This window comes from Corvus brachyrhynchos, unplaced genomic scaffold, assembly GCF_000691975.1.
Source record: "Corvus brachyrhynchos isolate BGI_N302 unplaced genomic scaffold, ASM69197v1 scaffold176, whole genome shotgun sequence".
Taxonomy (NCBI): Eukaryota; Metazoa; Chordata; class Aves; order Passeriformes; family Corvidae; genus Corvus; species Corvus brachyrhynchos.
The window spans coordinates 415,557-439,345 of NW_008238435.1; the positions used below are offsets into that span (position 1 = coordinate 415,557).

The window sequence follows — 23,789 nt, forward strand, 5'->3', positions numbered from 1 at the left end:
AGCCACGCCAAGAGGGTGAGCGTGGGGGTGGGATGGGGTGGAGAGGTAGGTATGCCCATCTGGGGCTGAGCTCCACTGGGGTCACACCTGCCCCATGGGGTGCAAACAGGGCTGGAGAGCTGAGGTGGGTGAAGGAAATGCACCTTTGTGCATGTGCCATGAACCAGTAGGGATCTGGAGTGTGGGGAGCTGCGAGATGCAAACCCTTTCTCCAATAGAGCACATCCATGCACAGAAACATCCCAGTTCGCACATATCCACCAGATATGCCAGTCCCACACACCTAAAACCACTCTCCAGCAGGCACAGATGACACAGTGAGGCAACACCATCAGCTCTGTGCTCGTGGTTCCTGACACCAGAGTGTCTCTGTGCTCAGTTCCAGAGGCGTGATGGTCAGTGCATGTAGATAGATGATCTCACATACAAACAAGAAGGCCATCAAACCCATTCCCATGCATATCTTCAGGCAGAAACATCCCCAAGAAAGCAAGCAAGCATTTGTGAAGGCAATTTGCAATCTAAAAATCAGACAGTTGTATTTATAGTTTTACTGAAAAATATGTCCTAGAAATATTTTATTTAAACAGTCGTGTACACATGTGCATGTACATTTATCATGGAACTTTGCATGCAGACATATTCTGGCTGAGCCAGGCTTGCTGTGGATGTGTATATTTTGCTAGTCATTCATGCACATGCAGATAAATTATAAATATGCATGCCTACTTTGTACAAACATGCACAATTATTAGCATGTTATTAGCATGAAGAACAACCTGTTGCACATGTTTTCATCCACTTCCAAGCAGAGTAATCATTAAGATTTCTTTCCCCACTGTCATGTGAAAAAACATTTGACAGAGATTCTGATTCTGTTTTGCTCTTTTCTTTTGCTAGGTGTTGCCTTCTGTTGTACACAGGATTTGGTTTGGTTTACACAGGCCCCAGAATAGTGAAATCTTGGTCTTCGGCCTGGGACCCTCAGATAATTGATAGTCAAGAAACATATAGTCGTTAATAGATAATAACATAATTGTAGTAGGATAATAATAATAATAATACACATATATTTTTCACAATTAATATAACAGATAGTAGACATATGATAGATGATGTAATATACCTTGATAAAAATATGCATTATCATACACTCTAGGATTTTGTATTGTTTTCTTTCTGCATGAGAAAGAAGCTACAGCTGGTGAAGTATTTAAAAGCTGTGCTATTTGTGACTATAGAAAGGGTGCTCCTGGCAGGGAGCTCACTCAGCAATACACAGATGGGTGTAGTGGGAGGGATGTGCAATAAGAAGTCAGGCAATGCAGGAACACAGAAGAGCAGGCTCACAGAGAGAGGTAGGTGGGAGGGCCTCTGGAGCTTTCCAGCTCAAGGGCTGGCTCCAAAGGAAGGTCACCTTGTCCAGAGCTTTTTCTGTTCTGAACATCTGCAAGACTGAGGATTCCCCAGCCCCACTGGGCACCTGCTCCTGTGCTGAACTACCCTCAAGTGGGGTTGGATGGGGATGTTTTCCTTTGCACGGGCTTTACTTTCTTGCAAGTCGTGCTTTTTCCCTTTTGTCTGTCACTGTGCCCCTCCAAGATATCTCACTCTGATGTTTCCCTCCAAGCCCTCTCTCCCTTCAGGTAGCGGAAATGCTGTTAAATTTCCCCTTGGCCACCTTTTCTTCAGGAACAACTATTATTTTCTTGCTGTCCCCTGTCCCTTACTTGAGCCTCATTGGCTTTATGTCTAAGCCGTTGACCAAGACATTTCACTGACATTTAAATTTACTTAGAGAGTGCGTTTTGGGAGGTTTCACCTTTGAGGTCAAATATGGCTTCTCTTTGGTGATCCATCAGAAAAAAAATCACCTAAGGAAGATAATTTCAGGAATAGCAAGACATCTACAAGGCAGGAGTGAGAGGGATGAGAAGTACATGCCAAGGTGGCCTCAATGGCCAGGAGCAGCGGATCATAAACAGGATGCACTGGCCGAGCTGGGAATGGGTATTTAAGGACTGGAGTGTTCTGTAGGGAATGTATTGTTCAGTCTGAATGGCATGGGAAATATCCTAGGCTTTGGACTGTGGGAGGAGGGCAGTCTCATACAGGTGCTGACCCCTCAGAAAATAGCTCCCAGAAACGTCTTGAGATTGTGGTGTATTTTTTCTCCTGAGATTCTGTGCAGCTTTTCCTCTGTTACTCAAACAATGAAATTTCCCCAATTTTTGGAAAGACAAACTCTGCATTGATAAATGCTTCTTCTCTGAAAATGAGCTTTACCTGGTTGTGCTTTCTCCCTGGATGGTTTGGTTGGTTTTTTGGTGGGGTTTTTTTGTTGGTTTTTCTGGGGTTTTTTTTTGGGGGGGAGGGGAGGGGGATGACACGATAATTGTATGTTCCTCCAGTCTATCCTCAGTGGTATTTATACCTTCAGCTGTTTTTGCACCATTTTGATGCTCTCTCTCATCATTTAGCCAAGTAGGCATGACAGTACCTTTTCTGGTTCAATCCTTAGGTGGTAACTGAGAACTTATAAAATTGCCTTCATTTTTTCTGGTGCTCAGAAATCCTGTGTTCCTTGTGTTAGGGAGCAGCAGAAGAAGGAACAGTCAGAGTCCTACTGTGTTATATTTTTAGATTTACATCTTCTAGTGGAGTGGATATTTCTTGCCTAGCCTAATTTCGCTGCAAGGTCATCTGCTGATTTCTGGATTCTTTCTGTCCCACAATCTCCTGCCATTTTAGATACTTCCAGAATCCTGGAGAAGCAAAGCACATGTGTGAAGCATTCTTTAAATGCTTTGAGACTACCTGGTTTGCCAGTACAGCAACTCCTTTTTTACTCCTCCCATATCCTGAGTGCACCATTTTCCAGCCAGGCAGAAGCAGTGAACTAGGATACCATATGAGGGCTTTCAACATTCATGCTATTATACTGTCACACTGTTCTATCTGGCAGATGGAAGATTCTAATTTGAATCTCATACTTGACATGGGTTTTAGCTGTATTTGACATAAACCCATCCGTCATGACCATTTAACAGCAATGAAACACTGCCTAAGGTGATGTGAAGGTGTATTTGTCTAAAATCTGCTAGTACTTGGCATTTTTGTCTGAAAGACACAGGAAAAGAAGAAATGAGCAGTTTGCTGGGTAGGAGTGCATTCTGTATGTGGCAGCTTACCCTGTAGATTAAATTCTTCAGCCTGATGTTTCTCTGTCCTGTCTGTTTTAAGGGGGTCAGAGCATGGCCATTATTCACTGCAAAGAGTCTGCACTGCTTAATTCACCTAGAATGTATTGGTAATCATGTGGTTAACAATTGCATTAAATTTGTGTAGCTTCCCAATACAGTGATGAATGGAAGAATACTTTCAGCTGTTCAGATAGGGTCAATCTGTTTAAGAGGCAGCAGGTGAGCCATCTTTAGAACAGGATGATTTTAAAAAGCATAGATACGTGTTCTGTGGAAAAAAAAATCACTAGGATTTCCAAAGGGAGCTATGGCTCAGGTGTCTCTTGAGGAATATGTGCAAATAAATAAAATACTTAGGACCTTCAGTCATATTTGTTATGTTGAAATATTAATTGGTAGAGCACTGAAACAGGTGCTCAGAGAAGCTGGGTAATTTTTACCCCCTGGAGACGTTTAGGAGTTGCCTGGACAAGGTCTTGAGTAGCCTAATCTGGCTTACCTGGTTTTGGAGTTTGCATGCTGTGGGCAGAGGCTTGGACTAGAAACTTCCAGAGGTGCCTTCCAGTGTAAGTCTTTCTGTGAGTCTCTGTATCTATTTTATCTCAAGGGAATGGGAACATCACTTTTGCTACCTTGAAAGGTGGAGGCAGGAACTGTCAAATAGAAATGTCTCCTAAGTGTGTGGTAGTGCTTTATCTCTGTCATGCGTCCCGTCATTCTCCAGCTAAAGTGTCTGATTTTGCTGATCTAAACATGGCTCATTCTTCTCCTGCCACTCAGAAAATCTCAGAGAAGCAGATGTTGTACTGCAGAGGGAGCAAAGGGTCACCTTCTCACAGGTGGGAAGGGCATCAGGTGGTAACCTGGTCTGAAGTAAAGCCAAAACTGGTTCACTGAAGGACATGCAAGGAGGAGAGGCTTATTCTCTGCTTCTCAAATGCACACCTTCCCCACCCATACTCTGAAAGAGTGAGGTGTGATAGCTGCTCTTAAGGGAATCTGGTAAACAAACATGGGGCACAGTCAGGGTTCTTCAAACTCCCTTAAGATGTTGACAAGACAGCACAACTGCCCAGTTTACTACAGACCCATGTAAGAAATGTCCTTGGTAAGCATGTGCAGCTGGTTGTGAATTGCATATAACCAACTGTGTTTAGTATCTGAAGAAAAAGACTAGATTAAGCAATTAGGAAATTCAGAGGAATTGGAGACACATGAGGGCTTAAAATGCTGATTTGCGTAAATAATGGTTGGAGGTGTGCAGCAGCCTGTGATATTTCTGAGATGATGCTGCTTCTTTTCCTCCACAGGCACCATCAGTGGCTGTGTGCCCAGTTAAGCATTCCTTGGCAGCAGGAGGAACAGATGCAGGACATTCCTGCAGCCTGTTTGAGAGTGTAATGCCTCTCAAAACCTTCAGAGATGTTTTACAGTGCTGCTGAAATCTGTGAGACAGCCCTGAGGATGGTGGCCTCATGTGAACTACTTTGACCTTCTTTTGTACCTCCAGAGAGCTGTCTCTTAATGTTCAAATGCTGTCTCTTAATGTTCAATCTCCCTTTTTTTTCCCAGGACATTAGAAAATAATGGATGATCTGTGGTCATATCTTGTACTCCGAAAAAGGAGGTGAAAAGGTTTTGGGGAGATTGGAAAGAAGGAACTAGAAAGAAAAAATAAATGAGCTGCATCTGTCTGAGATTTTCTGTGTCTCAAGCTCCCTGCTTGGGTACATTTGGGTCTGTACCTCGGACTGTTGGTAGATCTGCCTTGTCATCCTTAATGCTGTTTGTGAAGGAGCATTTGCCTTACCTTTTCCTTGTGATCCCTCTTGTTTTCTGCTCCTCCAGCTTTATGGCCGATACACGGATCAGATAACGGATAACATTTCAGAGAAGGAAGCAGCAAAACTACTGGAGAAACAGGCCCAAAGGAACAATGGAAGAGCCCTGAAACGTGACAGTCAAGTCCAGATCAAAGAAGAGCACTATTCCAAATGTCAAGGTACGGACAATTCATCTTTCATTACCCTATGACACGATATTGGGTAGGCCAGCAAGAGAGGAGGAATTTAAGCAATTGTGACTGGGGAGATGCAGAGAGGGAAGCAAAAGGAATCAAACCTCATTGGGTTGAAAAATCTTTTCTAAATGAACTTTGATCCTAGAAAGAGAAAAGATATGTTTGGAATAAAAAACAACCCCAAGTAAATAATTTTTTCCACAACAGATCTCTGTAATGGGAGGAAAAGGACCCCCTTATGTCAGACTTTTGCTGCTAGTGTACAAGATGTTGAATTCCACCCTGTGTGTCCTGCACACACACACACCCTTTTTAAAATGTTTTTTAAACTACAGAAGATGTTACAGAACTGTGTAAGAGAGGGATGGGTACCAAGCCTTCAACATGAAGCCCATGATGCTTCCAAATAAATCCTTGTTGTAATCAGTCCTCAGCATAGGAGAGACAGACACAACTTTATCTATGCTCACTCCATTTTTCTGGTCCACTTTTCCCTCCACAGACTGTGCTAAACGCGTCCAGAAATACGTTACCAAGAAGCTTGGAGAGGACTGGATTTTCTTGGTTCTGTTGGGTCTGGTCATGGCGTTGGTGAGCTGGGGAGTGGATTATGCCAGTGCAAAGACCGTACAGGGTGGGTCCCATTCAGATGTTGCAAAAGCAGCCAGTAAATGATACAAGTGTTTTACAAAGCCCAGTGACCAGTGTCGCTCATCCTTTAATATCAGTGTCCCATCCTCAACCCTTGCTGCTTGGGAAGTTTGAAGTTCTGGCAACACAGTAGAGCAAAGGTTAGCTAGGGAGAGGTTCTTTAAAGGGATGGCAGGGGAAAATTTAGAAGTAAGTGGGCAGAAACAAGGGATATGTGTATGATGAGTCAAAGGCAAACAATTATTTTGAATCCCTTTCCTTTCTTCTCCCTTGAATATAGAGGAGCACAGGGAAATTATACTGTGGCCTTTCCTGTTATATTGCTTCCCTTTCTCCCCAAGAATACTAAGAACATGGGGCATGGGGAGAGGAAGGGGCTCTTACATGCCCTCCTGACACTGTTTCTACTTTTTACCTCATTTTTTCTTTTCCAATTTTTACTTATACACTGCCCTGAATTTTTCTGCTACCTGGGCACATAGTGCTCTTTCTTTTTGCCCTTTTCACAAAGATCTCATATTCCCTGTTTTATATCCCTTCCCTGCATTTTTCCTGTGATCTGTCTCCCTTTGCCAGCTATAAAAATTACAAGACCTTTCATTCCCCCATCCCGGCGTGCACACATACACCCCCCACTGCCACATCCTGTTAACTGCACTGTTCCCCTGTCCTTACCCTCAGTGTCCCAATCCTGACTGGCAGACACATACACCAACCTTTTCCTCTTGGCTGCTGATGTCCACCAGACACTGCAATTCCTCACAGCCCCCAGCATTCCTTCAGCCCAGCATTCCTCCCTCTAGAGCTTCCCCATCTACCAGTCTACTGGCATAACCTACTCTGAGGTTTCCTGTCCTTTATGCTCCCTGCAGCTGAGTCCTTTGGGGTTTTTTTTCCTTTGCCAAGTCTCAGCCTCTGCTGAGGCTGTGTGGGGAGTCAGCCCAGGCAGGGAAGATGCACTTGCAGAGGAGCTGCAGCTCAGTTTGGATTCTCAGCAGCTCGTGCTGTTGTACCTGTCTGAGCAACGGTACCGCTGCTGTTTTAAAAGCTGCTGGCACAGCTCCCTTCATGCTGCTGCTCTAGAGGGGAAATCACAATCAGAGCTTTTAAACTAGTTTTTATGAAGAAATGTTTGGTGGACCACTTTATTGTCCTCCAGGACCCACACAAGACCCTCAGACTGCCAAATGAAAAGACACTGTACAGTGATTTGTCCTCACAAGTGCATGTAACACATCTCTTTTTATGCCATGCTTGTGCACAGATATTAGTAGTGTCTTCTATCCATTCCTGCAGAATGCCTGCTTTATTGGGGAACTCGTACTCAAAAACGTAACAAGGGCTGTCTTAGGAAAGGAGCATTAGGGTAGCATTTCTGAAGGAGATTTAGCATGGGCACGTTTAGCAAGTGTGTGATTCTCTGATGTCTACCAGCCAGTTTGGAGCAGCTGTGGTTCCTGACAAGTTCTTTGTTCATATGTTTACAGCCTACAAGTGGACATACAGAGAACTGCACCCGAATGTCCCTCTGCAGTACGTGGTGTGGGTTGCATTCCCTCTTGGTCTTATTCTGTTTGCGGCCAGTTTCTGCCACTTCGTCTCTCCACAGGCTGTTGGTGAGGGCAGAAGGCATGGCAAGATCTGTTTCTGTCTGTCTTGTTTTTCTTGTTCCATTTGCCTGCGGGTTTTGTTCATCCCCGGCTCTGCTGTTGTTTTCAGGGTCTGGGATCCCAGAGCTCAAGACCATTATGAGGGGAGTGGTCCTCAAGGAGTATCTCACTCTCAAAGCTTTTGTGGCCAAAGTTGTGGCCCTCACAGCTGGGCTTGGAAGTGGCATGCCTGTGGGGAAAGAGGTAAATATTGCTGATTCCATGTGCAGTAGTGACCAGGGTCTGGAAGGTGGGAGTTGTCTGTGGAAGAAGAATCTATAAATGTTTTCTTACTTTCATCACCATTCCTCTTCTCAAAACTCTGCTTTTTCCAGTAACACCTATCTTTCACTGGCCATTTTCCTTCCACTTTCAAAGACATGATATAGGAAACATCAAAGAACTCAAGTCAGGTGGTCTTTGAGAGGGAAAAAATTAAATGGAGATCAGAGAACTGAGGAAGATTGGAGGGTCTGGAGCACAAGTCTTATGAGGAGCAGCTGAGGGAAAAAGGGTTGTTTAGTCTGGAGAAAAGCAGGCTCAGGGGAGACCTTCTCACTCGCTACAACTTCCTGACAGGAGGTTGTAGCCAGGTGGGAATTAGTCAGTTCTCCCAGGTAACCAGGGACAAGACAAGAGGAAATGGCCTCAAGTTGCACCTGGGGAGGTTTAGATTGGATATTAGGAAAAATTTCTTCAATGGTCAGGTTGGTGGTCAGGTTCCAAGACACAGGTATTGGAACAGGCAAGTGGTGGAATCACTATCCCTGGAAGTGTTCAAAAGGTGTGTGATTGTGGCACCTGGGGGCCTGGTTTAGTGGTGAACACGGTGATGCTGCATTAAAGGTTTGGCCCAATGATCTCAGAGGTCTTTTCCAATCTTAATGATTCTATTGCCAACTGAGATGGCCAAAGAGAAATCATGAGGCCTGCAGTAGCTAAATGGTTGTCAGTAACCAGCAGGCAACCCTCTCTGATTTTCTCCTCTTCTCTTGCAGGGTCCTTTTGTGCATATTGCCAGTATCTGTGCTGTGGTACTCAGCAAGTTCATGTCAATCTTCTGTGGGGTGTATGAGGTAAGGCACATGTCTCTGCACACAGCTCTTCCACAGGCTGAGCTCCTAAGACACACAGGATAGTATGGATAGGCCACAGAACACAGAGGAAACACATGGTTTGAAGTTCCCTGTACTGCTACAGAGCAGTAAAATACAAGCTGAACAAAAGTAGTGCAAGGCCAGACACACAGTCCAAATAACTGGTCAGGACCACCAGTGTTACCCAGCAAGTACACAGAGACTGGTTAGGAGTATGTGTTTGAAAAGTTTTCAATCTCATGATTGGTACCTTTGTACTGTGATCATTGACTGTATAAAAAAATAGCTGCAGACAAAGATCAATTTGTCTTTAAGCCAAGTTTATACAGCATTGCTAATTATAGACACTGACGCCTACGCTCTTGCTATCGCAGAACAGCCTCTGCAGGCTGATCACCGTATTGACTGGTTGTATAAAAAATCTATTAACTGCACATATAGATAAATGTAGGAACTCCTTTATGTGCAGGCTCTTAGCAGAAAGTGACTGTGTAATACAACTGAAGGTGCTGTTTTACTTGAGGGGATCCTGTCTGTGCACAAGGACCAGGTGTCACTGCTGAAGACCAGCTGACAGTACTAAAGACTGCACTAAAGTGTCTAGAGCCTGCTATTTGTAATAGCAATGGCTGACTGTGCTGCTGGCTGTTGCTTATTTTCATTGTTCTGGGTCCTAACCCCCGGCTTTGCTCCCTCTAACCCCAGCATGCCCGGCGCTGGCTGCACTCCCTGTTCCAGAATGTGCATAGGCAGCTCGACCTCCTGGTGCCGGCTTGCGCAGTTGGAGTCGGATGTTGCTTCAAGGCCCCTCTTGGAGGCAAGTGTCTTCCTATATGTGACATTTAATGTACAGTTCCTTTAGCCTCTTGCTGGGAGACTTCCTGCTGCCATGGAAGGTTCTCCACAGATACCTCTCCACTTTAGCAACACAAGTTCTTTCTTTTCACGTGTAACTGGTGGCAGCAAAAGGAAGGGATGGTTACAGGAAAAGTGACACCTATTGAAGTGCTGGTTTCTAATGATGCAGCTTGTTCATCCCTGCCAGCCATGAACATTGTTCCACCTGGAGAGTACCAAAGGCTGTCCACAAAGTCAATAAGGATCAAGTAGAGAACAGAAGTAAAAAAAAAAACCTTGCAAGAGGCAACAGGCACAGATTGCAACAAGGGAAATTTTGACTCTGTTCAAGGAAATTATGTTCTTCTCTCCCAAGGGTGGTCCAGAAGTGGCATAGGTGTTCAGAGTGTCCAGAGAATTTCCACCCTTGGAAATGTGCAAGACTCACCTGGACAAGAACCTGATCTAGCCTTGGAATTAGCAGAATTAACAGCTCTCTGAGCAGGGAGACAACTTCAGTGGTTCCTTCAAACTTTCCATGATCCCACCTGGAGGAGAAATCTGGAAATTTATGTGTCCCCCATGCACTTATACTAGTCTTGTGATTCACAGAATTTCTTTAAACAAGGGCACATGATAACTTCTTCCTAAAGCAGTGGAAATATATTCATAATTAATTTGTCTTTCATTTCACTTCCCTCTCTCCCCATATGCTGCCCTGAACCTCTTTGCATGGTTATTGTGCCCAAAAGTGTAAGGAGTTTTAAAATTCTATGGGGTTTTTTTCTAAGCTGGCTTTAGTTCTTCCATGCCCTACTTTCCTGTTAGCCTTCAAATGGATGAGTTAGCTGACAACTGTAACATGGTCTAGCATCAACAGTAATACTGATCTTTGTTGTGGGTGACTATTAAAAAAAAAAAACAACAAGGAAGGAACATAGTTTGTCAGCTACAGATTAGAGGTTCTTCAGCTGGTAACTTGAGAAAAGATGCCAGGAAGAAAATCAGGCTAAGCAAGAGAGAGGCTGAGAACTGTGCGTATGTGGGCAGTCTAGCAAGATGTAGACAGCCTGAGCTGAAGCCTGAGGCTTCAAGGCAAAATTTGTCAGTCTGCCAAAAGCCTTGAGAGAAAGCAGTTTCAGAACCAAGGATCAGACCAGAGTCAGGTGGAACCATTGGTAGTATACAGGAGAATGGTATCTGTTTTAATGGTAAAAAATTAAAGCAAAAAAAACCCCAAACCCAAAGACCTCTGTGGAAGTCTGTGCTTCTTGTTCCCTTCTCTGTACCTGGAATTAACATAGTCTCAGAGACTGCAGGATTCATCATACGCAGTTCACTGGGAGATGCTAGAGAAGAAAAGAAAAGGGTAAACAGGGAGTGATCTAGCTGCTGCCTTTGGGAGCTGAAGGAGATGTCAGACAAAATAGCCAAAGTCTTCTCAGAGAACGGTGAAAGGACAAAGAGACAACAGCCACAACTTGAAACAAGAGAAATTCTGTCTATGCATGAAAAGAATTTCTCCCCTTGTCCCAAAAGTGGTTCAGGGTGGCACAGGTGTCAGGAGAGGCTGGGGAATCTTTGCCCTAGGAAGTGTTCAGGGCTGCCCTAGTACCCTGATCCTGAGCACTCTGATCCTTCTGCCCTTGATCTAACCTTGGATTTAGCCCAGTTCTGAACAGAGAGATAGAGAAGCATTCAGAAACACAGGACTAAAACTTGCTGTGAGTCTGTGATAACATTGTAGTGTGGGAACAGAAAATTATCATAGTTTCTGTAGCCCTAGTTCCTCTATTGGATTTACACCAAATTGCCAAATGTGGTTTCCATTACCTGGAAGTCTTGTGATCTTCATCTGACCTTGGTCCCAGATATAGCTCACAGTTTCACATCATATTGCCCTGGTGCATAACTTCTGGGTGTTGTTGCAGGTAAACACCACCCTGTGTATTAAGAAGGATGGATTTGAAAAGCCAGTTTAGCCCTTGACAAGCAAATGGTGCCCAGCCTCTGAGAAAGACTCTCCCTTTTATACCTTCCAATTACTTTTATAATGATGACAGTTTTCACCAGGACAGCACAACGCTTTACTGGGTGATCTGTCACCCACTCACCCACCCAGCGTGGAAGGACCTTCAGGACCAGTCCACACTCTGTTCTGGACATGCATGTGCCTTGTGCACACTGACTCACGGGGAGGTTTTTGGAGGCATTCTGTGGCACATGTGCATCCTGAGATTCCCTGCCAAAGTAAAAGAGATGGAGCGAAACCTACTTATGCTCCTTCCACCCTCTGGAGGAATTTCCATGAGACATTTCATTTACAGTGACAGGAATGTGTATGTTTCAAAGGAAAATGAGATGCTGCCTTCTTCACATGTCTTGAATGTGTGATTCCAGGTATATGCCTGTCCTGTGCCAGGTCTTGCCTTTTCAATATTTTGAAGCCATCCAGAAGTAAGATAAACCTAGCTATAACTCTGAGACTGGTGACAGAGCTGGGTGACATCATGCAGTCTTACATGCCAATTTTGTTACTCACTCTCTGCTTTCTTTCCTTCTTTCTTCTGTTTGTCTGTCTCTCTTTGTCTCTTTCACCAGTAGCAGCCCTATTATTACACGGATGTCCTGACTGTGGGGTGCGCTGTGGGTGTTGGCTGCTGCTTTGGGACACCACTTGGAGGCAAGTGGCTGTTCTGTTTCCTTTTCCCCAGGTATCTAAATCCTCTCCTGCCTAGTCCTCTTCTCCTCTCCCACTCTCCTGCACCACATTTTTGATGTGACATTTACTTTGGACAGAGACACCTACCTCTAGCATTTTCAACCTCCCCAGCATCTTGACAGTCTTTTTTCCACGTTGTCCACTTTCTGGAAACAAGAGGAGAAGGCTCTCTAGAGCAGTGGTCTCCAAACTGGGGTGGGGGTACCCCATGGGATACACAAGGATTCCACTTTCTGGAAACAAGAGGAGAAGGCTCTCTAGAGCAGTGGTCTCCAAACTGGGGTGGGGGTACCCCATGGGATACACAAGGTGATCTATTTGGTGTGGGAAGGAAATACTTTTTTTCTATTTTTTTAATATAAATTTCTATATTTTTTTAATATAAAAAAATAAATAAATTGAACTTCACTAGTATTAAGTATATGTATTGGCAGTGGGGCCCTAATATGTCACATGGCCACTTGTCACATGCAGTGCATGAGGTGTAGAGGTACTCCCAATGCAGAGGGTTGACCATGGTGCCCTCAATCATTTCCTCTCTTTCAGCATATTCCAATGAATTGCAATCAATATGTGCCCACACTGGATTAAGTGGATTTATGGATTATATTATCTAGTGTTAACTACACTAATCCTCACAAATAGGAAAAGTGGCTTAAAAAGGTTGCTGCAAAGAGGCTATGGATTGAAGATAATACTAATAATGTGAGCGAGAGAAATGACAAGAAAGTGGCAGAGCTGACACTTCTAGAACAGGCCCTTATTCAGTCCCATTACAAATAATACAGTACAAATAATGGCCAGCTAATGAGATCTGAGAGGAAGTTGGACAAAAAAAAAAATTAAAACTATCAAAGGCTATTTTAAATATGGATCTATATCTGCTATCATTAACAATGAACCTCACCCCATGTGTGTATCATGCTTTGAGAAGTAATGATGGTATTAAGCTATCAGAATTAGCAAGACATTTAAAATCCAGGCACCCAGAACATGAAGACAAACCTCTACGTTTTTTCAGCGATGTTTCAAGCCATGTGACATTCAATTCAGTACTTTACAAAATTTCACTGGACCTAATGACAAACGTGTAGAAGCCTCCTTTGAGGTCTCTTGCTTCACAGCAAAAGAGAAAATGCCACATCCCACAGGAGAAACACTTGTATTTCCTGCCATTAAACATAAAAATAAAGCACAGAAAGCAAGAGAGCAGCAAATTAAAATGTAAGCACTGCTGGAAGACACCTAGCGGACATTGCTTAAGGTTTGAAGAAACCAGCATCTGTACAAATTACACAGTGGGAGCGGCTTCCTGTGCAGCTGGATTAAGCACAGATGTTTCTAAAATGCCTCAGATGATGGTATTTTCCAGATTCTGTTTCAATAGTGAAAGGCAGAACTTCTTTCTGTGAGACACTGAAAGGAAGCTCTATCACAGAAGCTGTATTCTCAACAGTGAATTACTTCTTCAATAAAAAATGTTCTATAGAAGAGCTGTGCAAGTGTAACAACTGGTGGAGCAGAATAAGAGAAGAACTGGGTGGTAAGGTTACCTAGACAAAACTACACCTGGGATTCGTGCACTGCAGTGTTCACAGACGAGCTATCGCAGCAAAGAAGTGGGATCCAGACATGCACAAAGTGCTACAGGATGTCATTGATGTGGTTCATTTTGTAAAAACAACACCCTGAAACAGTAGAATCTTTACAGTAATTCATAATGAGATGGGAAGTGACCAAGAAAATCCTACAGGCAGTTGCTGGTGATCTCATAGCCACTGAATTTAATGTCCAGTTACACATTTTTCTTTTACAAAAAGACAAGTGTTCTGAATTTGCTGGTTTTTTCTGTGATGACAAGTCTCTGTCAGTAGATTGCTACCTAGTAGTTATTTCTGAAAAAGTAAACATACTTGATGTACTTCAAGGTGAAAGTGATGTTCTAGCAGTGGGTGAGAAACTGCTTTTCAAAAGAAACTTGTGGAGGTTTTGTGAATCTGTTGCCAAATACAATGTAAGTGTCTTGGCTACAAAAATGCTCTCATTATAGATATGCTCAAAAAACTTGAAAACAAGAATTTCTACCTGTTTAAAAATCGTCAAGATTATGATTTTTTTGTGGGTTTTAAACCCACTTGTTAAAAATATAAAAATTCAACATCTTCTGATCATTTTGCAAGAACAACTGATTGACATCAGGGAGGATGAAAATTTACTATCCAACTTTCACAAAATTCTTTGCATAGGTGGTGGGTGGGATTGAAAAAATAGTATCATGATTTAGCCAGCACAGCCAGTAATACATTTCTTGCATTTGGATCTATGTGTCTTTGTGAGATCCTCTTTTTAGATATGACAGCCATTAAGACCAAGCATCAAAATAAATTGAACATAGAACCAGACCTTTGAATCACCGTGTCACAAAGCGTTAAACCCAGATTTTAAAAAATAAAGTATATTACTATTTCAGTGAGAACAATTTTTTTTGTTCCATTAATAAATAAAACAAATAATCTTTAAAATTACGTTTATTTCATCTTTATCTCATCCTTGTTTAATTTCTATTTTTGTGCATGTTTTATATTGTACACAATATTTTAGTACAGTAGTACATGCGTATTATATTTAAATAAATACACATAGAGGGGAGAGGGTACATGCTCAAAAACCTTTTATGGGTAGGGGTGCATGATCAAAGAAGTGTGGAGACCACTGCTCTAGAAAGCTAGTTAGAATCCTCTCTCATGCTTCTAACATGACACTTCTTATTTTAACTTTGCTCCCTTTCCAACTCTTTCTAGGGGTTCTTTTCAGCATCGAGGTTACCTCTACCTACTTTGCTGTGCGCAATTATTGGAGAGGCTTCTTTGCAGCTACCTTTAGTGCCTTCGTGTTCCGAGTCCTTGCTGTCTGGAACAAGGATGCAGGTAAGCTAAGAGCTGTTCCTGCTCTCTTTGTACAAAAGTTCCTCTGTTAATGCATTATTTTCCATCTTCCTCAAAACCACGATATTTTTATGATGCTTGAAACGTCTGCCACAACATGTGACTTCCAGCAGCACAGAAGGAAGGAGAAAGGGAAGTGTCTTGCCATCTCGTCTCTTGTCTAGCCCAACCTATTCCTAGGAGTTCTGGGATGTATCTAACTGACAAATGACAGAATATGAGTCCTCAGCAAGCAAAAGGGACCCTGAGGTGGGATTTTGTTGCTTCTGCTCAGAATAGTGTCCAGGCTGCAAACACAGAGATATCCTCTCACAGAGGATGTAGTCCTTGCTGGAAAAGCCATGGTCTGCTTTGGTCACCTCTTGACTGAAAATGTTAAAACAGATAGTCAAGAAAATTGAGATGATTAAATGATTAGGAGGCTACAGGTTTGGTAGGATCTGACTGAAGGTCCTGAAAAAATAAAGTGTGTCAAGTGACTGAAAAGCATAAGAGTGACATTTGTGCAGACAGAAAGAGCACAAGTCAGGCTTGTTCAGTAGAGCATCTCAAACACTGTGGGAATAGAATTCTGGTGCAGAAGGCTGCCATTTCTTTGTAAACTTCTTCCTTATAATACCTTTATCTTTTATTCTTGCATCTATTTTATTGAGCTCCATGTGAGCAGTTTACTTACTTAAAACTGCTATAACATGTCTCTCTTGACTTCAGAGGGATGGATTTTTTGGGGGGTTGAATATTCTCTGGAATATAGAAAATGACTACACCTTCTACCTGAATGTAGAAAGTGGCTACATCTTTCTTTATGTAGCACTGCCTAAAAGTAAATCTGGGGTATTTAACCATTAGGTCTGTCACAAAAAACCCAAACCCCATATCTGTCTGTTCTTTCCAGAGAAAAATATAAGAAACTCAAAGACATAACAGGAGATAACTTCCTTCACTTTGTCTTTTCTGACTCCCTCGTTGATCTCTCAAATCACTAGAAATCACTAGAAATTAGTTTAATTTCAAATGACTAGAAATTCGCTTAATCCTGAAACTTCTTGACTCCTGTCCCTTCTTCAAAATCATCCAGACAGCTTTAATACCGATATTAATGGCTCCTCAAGTTCTTCTTCATTGACAGTCTCGGTTAAAAACTTCCATGATTCAATTGGCTATGAAAAATTGTTCCTTTTCACAGTTCTGTATTTTCTTTGTGTTGTCAGTCTCCTTGTCCTTGCATTAAGGAACTAGAAACGTTTACCTAGCTAAGTCATTCATTATTTTATGATCTTTTATCATTTCTGCTCTAACTTGTCTTTCATGTCTTTTCTTGCTCATTTATTTCCCTTGGAAAGTTACACACCCGGTCTTCTCAGTCTTTTATCATGCAAGGTTCTTCTATTATTGCCTGCTACCAGGAAGAAGCAGGTAGGGAAGTGATCACATCAGAGTGACAGATGCAAATAAGTTGTGTAGTATCTCACCAAAATTCTTTTATTTCTTAGACCCACATAATCTTTACTGGCTTCTTGTTACTCATGGCTTTGTCAGCTGGCATTACACCATTATCTGTACTTTCCAAATAACATCTGGTTATTTGCCAAACCACTCTGGTTGGTTGCTGCAGCTTGAGCCCTTCTTTGCCAGTCATGGAAGGCTCGAGTTCTGCAATTTGCAGGATTCTTGTTTTACCATGTCCTGGACTTTCATCTTATTTGCCATAGGGTTTCATGCCTTGCCTTCCTCCTGCTCCTTCTGATCTCTCCTACACATGGCTCATTGTTATCTTAAAGTTCAAATCTATTTTTAAGTAGACTTCCCCATTAAGAAGCCTTTCCCACTCCTTTCTACTTCTAACTTTGTAAGAATTGGACAGATACTCTAGTACAGTTTGTAGCCAATGGAGAGAAAAGGGCTTAGACATTCAGTTTCAGAATGGCTTAGTCACTGGGGAAAGAGGATGAAGATAGGTGGGATGAATCTTTCTGTGGAAATTTTTTTCTGTCCTGTGGGAGTAGAGGGGGAACCTAGAAAGACTCAGACTAAGCACTGTGACTGTTTCCCTTTGCTCTGGTCATCTATGCTGCCCTGTGGCAAAACTCTTTGAAAATGGGCCCTACTATACTTTTTTAATGCTCTGCCATTTAGTGGCTTGGACTATCTGTTTCCTTAAACTAAATTGAGATGATCCCTTTCTTGGGCTGATCTAACAAAAAAGAGGACATCCTGCTTTTCATCATCTTCCATCCCTGACTGTTCTTCTACCCCTGCCTTGTACCATCTCTGCGTTCGTTGTTCCCCTTGATTCAACTAGCAGATAGGTTTTCTGGCAGGTTTTAATAAGGCAAAGGAACTCACAGAAGGCTGTGATGTGCCAGAGTGGGCCCAACGGGAGAGGAGAACAATAGTACAGCCGGGAGGGAAGGAACAGGGGGAAGAGACAGGGAGCAAGATCATCCCAATTTGGATAGTAGAATGTAGTTTTAGGCTTAGCTATCTTAGGTAATGTAACCCACTGAGACCTCATTAAATCATTACTCTAAACCTAGTTCTGTATGACCAAATAACGAGTAGTCAATGCCTCCTGTTATTATCATATAATGCTAGATTTTCACTGCTTCTTTTATTTCCTCATTGAACAAATAATTCCTTCATCAAGGGCAATTTGGGATTTATATCCATCCTCATCCAGCTGCACTTCCACCCTGTATTAAATTGCTAATTCATCCTTCACCTGTTAGCATACAGGTGTTTACTGTTTCCACACAATAATGCACCTACAGAGAAAAGCAGGACAGGTTTTAACATTTCATTGTAGCAGGGCAGCACTACCAGGAGAGGTGAGCTGGAGAAGATGGGGCTAAGCTGATCTTTTCCATCTCTGATTTCTAAGCCTTTCATTTTTTTGGTACCAGTCAAAAATTTTGAAGCTGTAACTTCAGAGAGGATCTGTGTTTTGTTTCTGGAAGGCAATCACAACTATGAGAAGTGACACAGCTTCTTCAGATGTGCAGGCACTGCCCACCTCAGCAAAGAGACCTCTCATTCAGTAAGGATACTGGGAAGAGCTTTTTTTTTTAATAGGGAATGGATGGTAGAAGACAAGAAAGAAAAGAAAACCCTTTAAAAAATCAGGGATTGTAGCTAAAAAAAAAAGCATACATTTTCTGAAAACAAACCTAGGCTATCTAGAGTGCCAGGATTGCAAGTGCTCAAAAATAGGACCTACTAAATCGGAGCAGTCTGCCAATCTGTAATAATGTATATAATGTCAGGAAACCACACAGGAGCATGTATAAACTAGTTTCCTTGTCCCTACCCCTAGCTTTTATTATCTTTAACTTCTCAACTCATTATTTTCTTTCCTCCTCTACCTTTCTTCTCTCACAGTTACCATCACAGCACTGTTCAGAACAAACTTCCGTATGGATTTCCCCTTTGATCTGCAAGAGCTGCCAGCATTTGCTATAATAGGGTAAGTTCCCAGGAAACTAACTCCTTGCTCTACAAAGGTTATAGTATGATCTGTGTTAGGAATTCTTCTGCGAAAAAGTTTCCATACATCACTTTTAGTCACTTTGGTTGTAGCAAAGTGGGTTTCTGTTTGTTGGAATTCTTCCTTCAGAAATGGTGTCCACGTATCACAACAGCTAAGGAAGGAAATACAGGTATTATCAAGCTGTTTGTTATTTCCTTTCCGTGTATCTTTTTCAGAAATTAAGCTTGGAGGTAAAAAAAAAAGTAAGTCTAAGTTGGTCAAAGTACTGGGAATAGACTTACTGAATGGCCTTTTAACTGTTTTGACATTATCCCCAAAAGAACAGATCCAACAGGTACCCTTTTCACATGACCAAAATGGGACAAAAGATTTAACCTGAAGTTTCCTTTTCACAAGGTCAGAATGATTATCCTTTTTGAGAGAGGTTGGTACACCCAACATGGTGACAAGGGTAGCCAACCGTAATTGGACTCAGTAAGAACAATGGTTAATTTGGAGGAAATGAAAGAATGAACTTAAAAAAAAAGAAAATTGGGAAATACTAGAGAAAAGATGAGTATGGAATTACTGTGAGGAAACATCTTTGGTTAGAGCTTGAGAGAGGCTCCAGGGAAGTCACTGCAGAGCATAATGAAAGGAAAACACTATAGGAACAAAAGCCTGTGCTGGTGTTGTGAACATACTCTGTTGCAAGACCTGCATTCAAGACCAGAAATATATTTGTGGGTTTTTAGCTTCTTTTAGTAGGCTGCCCTCCTATTAATTTACTTGACTATGAACTCAAGTGGGATTTTTTGAAGACATCAGATATATTGAAAAATCTATGAATACACAGGAGTTTTTGCTAGTAACAAGTATTCACTTAGTTCTTCCCCTTAAACAGACTTGCCTAATGAACTTGGCGGAATCTATTGGTTTAGATTGGCAAGGAAAAAAATGTAATCCTTGCGATTTACAGCTGGTTGTTAGAATGCAAAACTTCTTGTCACCATGTTTTGGACGGAGTTGACAGAGCTGGCATTTTTCAGCCCTGCACATAGGCTGGGAAAGGAATATATGACAACTGCAAAATGCTTTCAAATGCCTGGGTGTCCAACATGGTATTTAAAATAAAAAACAACCCTAAAGACTTGGATAGTCTTGGATAAAGTCCCGATGCCAACTTGGAATGCTCCAAATTCTCTTAACATTAAGTCTCAAAGTTGAACTCTGCTTCTACCCAACATATTTTTTCACTTTCAGGTAGGGCAAGCACTGCCAATAGGTAGATCTTGTTTTTCTGTGTCAGCAAATGTTAATTTGCATAATCTATACAAGAGGAGCACTTCCAGTTTATTGATAAATTGATAGACATGAATGGAGAGATCTATATTTTAATATGAAGTATTACAAAGCAATTCAGTTCACGGTGCAGTCTTTAGGCTTATATTGCCTAAGGGACTGGTCTATTTTAGACACTGTTCTAATCAGTTAAAATACTTAAGAGTAATTCATTGGACATGTTTTTCTGTGAAAAGCTTTCTATTTAGTTTAAGCATGTTTCTCTGCAATTTTTAAATTATAAAGCAGGATTATTTTCAACATACAATGTTTTAAGTACACTAAATTAATCATTGAATGAGATTTGGCAAAAACATGCGTGACATATAACAAAGCAAAAGTCCATTAATTTTAGAAATTAATAGAATGAGAACATTAACAGTTTATCCTCTGTATTATGTGCATTAATTACTTGCCACATACAATAAGGCTTCCCCTTACCAATTCTAAATGCAGTCTTTTTTCACTCTTCCTTTTTTTTTATTTCACATTCGAGTATTAGGCCCTATTTATCCAAGTCTTATTAAGCTACAGAGCCTAAGGATCACACCAATTCTTAGACAACTACACTTTTTTTCTTACTTTATTAAGATCAGGAACATAAGCCTAAGTGATTAGGATCATAGAGATGATATACTTTGCTTTAGGCACAAGAATTCCTATTACTACTAGTATTTGTTGTAGGCATATAATTTTACTGAATCAGACTTATAACTCTCTTCCTTTTTACTATTTGCTCTTCCAACCTGATGTTTAAGTACTGACAATACTGGTCTTTGCCTAGTTGCTCTTCACGAGCCCCCACTGAGAACTGTCAGTCTCTTTTTATGGATTTTTTTAACAGATTTTTATAGATGAGATTTCCCCCTCTCAGCAAGAGAAAATTGGTAAAATGGTAGTGTGTATGACAAAGAGGTCCAAAATAATTTCTCCCCTTTCATCAGATAGGGAATATCTTCAAAGGAGCTGCTGTAGGAGTAATCCTCTAGGTGACATTTTAAAGGCTTCACAAACAGCTGAAGATTAAACCACTTAAACTCATTTGCTTGGTTGATGTTGTTTGTCATGCTTTTACTTCTTTTTCTCCATTTTAGCATATGTTCTGGATTCCTTGGAGCCTTTTTTGTTTATCTCAATCGCCAAGTGGTCCTGGGCATCCGACGTCATAAAGCTCTGAGCCAGTTTCTCACCAAATAGTGAGTGCTTGTGAAGATACTCTCTTTAGGGACCAGATCCTTACACTCCACTGGTGTTGCATAGTAACAAAAGCTTTCTGGGAGATAGTAGAACTATTTCAAGTGTAAGATCGTAAAAATATGAGAAACTGCTCCTATATGAGAGTAAGATCTCTGCAACCATCAAGAGAATTTTTCTCACACTGTATTTTCTTTTTGATCAGCCTCAATAGTTTCAAATGGCTTCTTGATTTAGAAGGAATACTCTGCAATATTTGTTAGGAGGACAAGGGAAACTATTCATTGGACAGAAGATGTTTTTAATTAGAAAGTCAATGATCATGCTTCTTAAAATCCTGATGTTTATGGCTTGTTTGGGTTTTTTAGGATCTGTGAAAAATTCTACATCATTTATATTTCAGGAAAATTAATTACAGCTGAAATCTAACTATGTATTTAAAATCTATATATTTGTTTTTTCATCAAAGTCTTGGCAAAAATGTAAGGTATGTGCTGCATACTTATGAACCAAAAGCTGAAACCTAGTAACCAAATGGTGTGAAATGCAGCATGGAAGAGAAATGCAAAATAAAATCAAAGTCTTGACAATGAAGTTTTCACAGGACACTTGAAGATACTGTTTTCCCCTCTCTAATAAAGTCCTAGCCTCCAAACTTCATAACCCGAAGTGGTGGATAACTGTAAATGTCTTCAGTCTCTTTACAGAAAAAGATCTGATGCTATGAGAATTTTTGATGTTGAGAGGTGTGGAGGACCTTATTTCTTATCAAGTTGCAGACCTGAGGAGAAGAAAACCACTAGATAAAAAGAAGTTCAAACTAACTTAGTTTCTTATGTGGAAGAAAAATTGTCTTTCTTCATCATGTAGCCTTACCCACAAGCATCAGCAGTGCTATCAAATCGATTTAATAGAGAAGTGGAGCAAAGCCTAAAAAGTGGGAATTTACTTTTCACTTATTTCTCAGAATTTTTTAAGTCCTTAGACTGAAACAAATTAAACATTATATTTTGTCTTCCTAAATCTCAGCCAACACTTCCTGTAGGAAACAGTAACTTGCCAAGTGACACATGACAGGATTAGCCCAGCATGTGGAAGCAGTTTAGGCTCAGGTTGTCTTAGTGCTTGTGAAGTGTCACAGTTTACCCAGAAACCCATCCCGGGACTGGACACAGCAGCAGGAAAACACAGATGGCTTCAGCCTCTGTCCAGCTGTGTCCCACTGGCCTGGCACTGCTAGACTCACTGGCTACCAAGGACACCTTCTCCAAAATTGTGACAGCCAGGAATTCAGTGGGAAGAGAAGCAGTTTTTCCCATAAGAATTAATCCAACAGGGGGTGCCTGCAGAAATGTATGAAAAATCCTTACATTTAAATCCACTAGGACAGGATACGTTGCATGGGGGGTGAAGACTGTCACAATCAGGACAAATGGGGAAAGTAGAGGCTTTTGGCAATAGGTCACCACATCACTGCAAACACACATTCCTCCCACATATTCAAGTTTGTGCACGTTGTACATCCCTCTCTTCCTCCATCCCTCCCATTATATTCATTCTGATGGGAAAGAGGGCTTTGCTGACAGGTGAACTTTATGAATTATGATGATCAGTGGAGCAGGGCATTAAAACACCAGGAACAGCACTCCAAAGCCATGGCTACAAATACAGAGAGGCTTCACAGTGATAGCATTCCTAGTCCTGGATTGATGGTGCTACAAGAACAGAACGTGAGGCCGTATTGATACAACTTTTTCCTTCTTTACAGCCGACTGATTTACCCTGCGGTTATAACCTTCTGTATAGCGTCTGTGACATTTCCTCATGGATTTGGGCAGTTCATGGCAGGAGAGGTGAGACTGGAAAGCATATTACCAACTCTTTTCAGTTCTGTGGAACATTATCTCCTTATCCTGAGCCCCAATAACCTTGTGTCATGGAAAAGGGAAGAATGAGATGGAAGGAGTTTGGATTGAGGAGGCACTATATGATCTCTGCTACCTCCCTCATAGAAAACTTGAAAAAGATCCACTCTTCTAAGAAAATAATAAGGAAGATGTTACCCCATGTGTAAAAGTAGTTATCTTTTCACCTGCTTGAGTAAAGTTCCCTCTGTCTTCCTGAAGATTTAAAATGTGGATTAAGTCCCATAGTCATGAAATACCACAGTAAAAATCTCCTCTGTTTCCTTGTAACAGAAGTAGAATATTTACTCCATCTAATCTTATGACTCATACCTGTTTTTTTACTGTTTAGTTGATGCCACGGGAAGCCATCAGCACTCTCTTTGATAACTACACCTGGGTCAAACACAGAGGGGACACTGAGATCCTAGGGAAATCTGCTGCCTGGATCCATCCTAAAGTCAGCGTCTTAGTCACCATCCTGCTCTTCTTCCTCGTGAAGGTAGGAAGCCCAGCTCACCATAGCCCTTCTCCACTCAGACTGAATGTTCTTGCCCTTTCGTAAAACAGTTTGTGAAGTGCCAATGAGGAGTTGCTGGGTATTGAATGAAGCACTACAGCTGCAATGGATTCCTACATCTTTTGATGTGATGTCTGTCTACCTTCAATGCAACATTACCAAAATTATTAGGGAATAGCTTCCTTAATTTAGTGGCCTCCTTTTCTGCTCCCTAGGTCATCCTCCTCAAGCCTCCTGCTG

General features: G+C 41.6%; 1 protein-coding gene across 1 annotated transcript in view; it reads left to right on the plus strand.

Moving 5' to 3' along the window:
* CLCN1 (chloride voltage-gated channel 1) overlaps window positions 1-23,789 on the plus strand; it is a 36,277-nt gene that overhangs the window by 1,985 nt on the left and 10,503 nt on the right. The window contains exons 2-12 of the mRNA XM_017736506.1: window positions 5,052-5,205; window positions 5,726-5,857; window positions 7,362-7,490; window positions 7,594-7,727; window positions 8,522-8,599; window positions 9,326-9,437; window positions 14,981-15,106; window positions 18,503-18,587; window positions 21,026-21,127; window positions 22,894-22,978; window positions 23,382-23,531. Coding sequence (XP_017591995.1) covers window positions 5,052-5,205; window positions 5,726-5,857; window positions 7,362-7,490; window positions 7,594-7,727; window positions 8,522-8,599; window positions 9,326-9,437; window positions 14,981-15,106; window positions 18,503-18,587; window positions 21,026-21,127; window positions 22,894-22,978; window positions 23,382-23,531 — 1,287 coding nt within the window. The remainder of the gene's footprint in view (window positions 1-5,051; window positions 5,206-5,725; window positions 5,858-7,361; window positions 7,491-7,593; window positions 7,728-8,521; window positions 8,600-9,325; window positions 9,438-14,980; window positions 15,107-18,502; window positions 18,588-21,025; window positions 21,128-22,893; window positions 22,979-23,381; window positions 23,532-23,789) is intronic.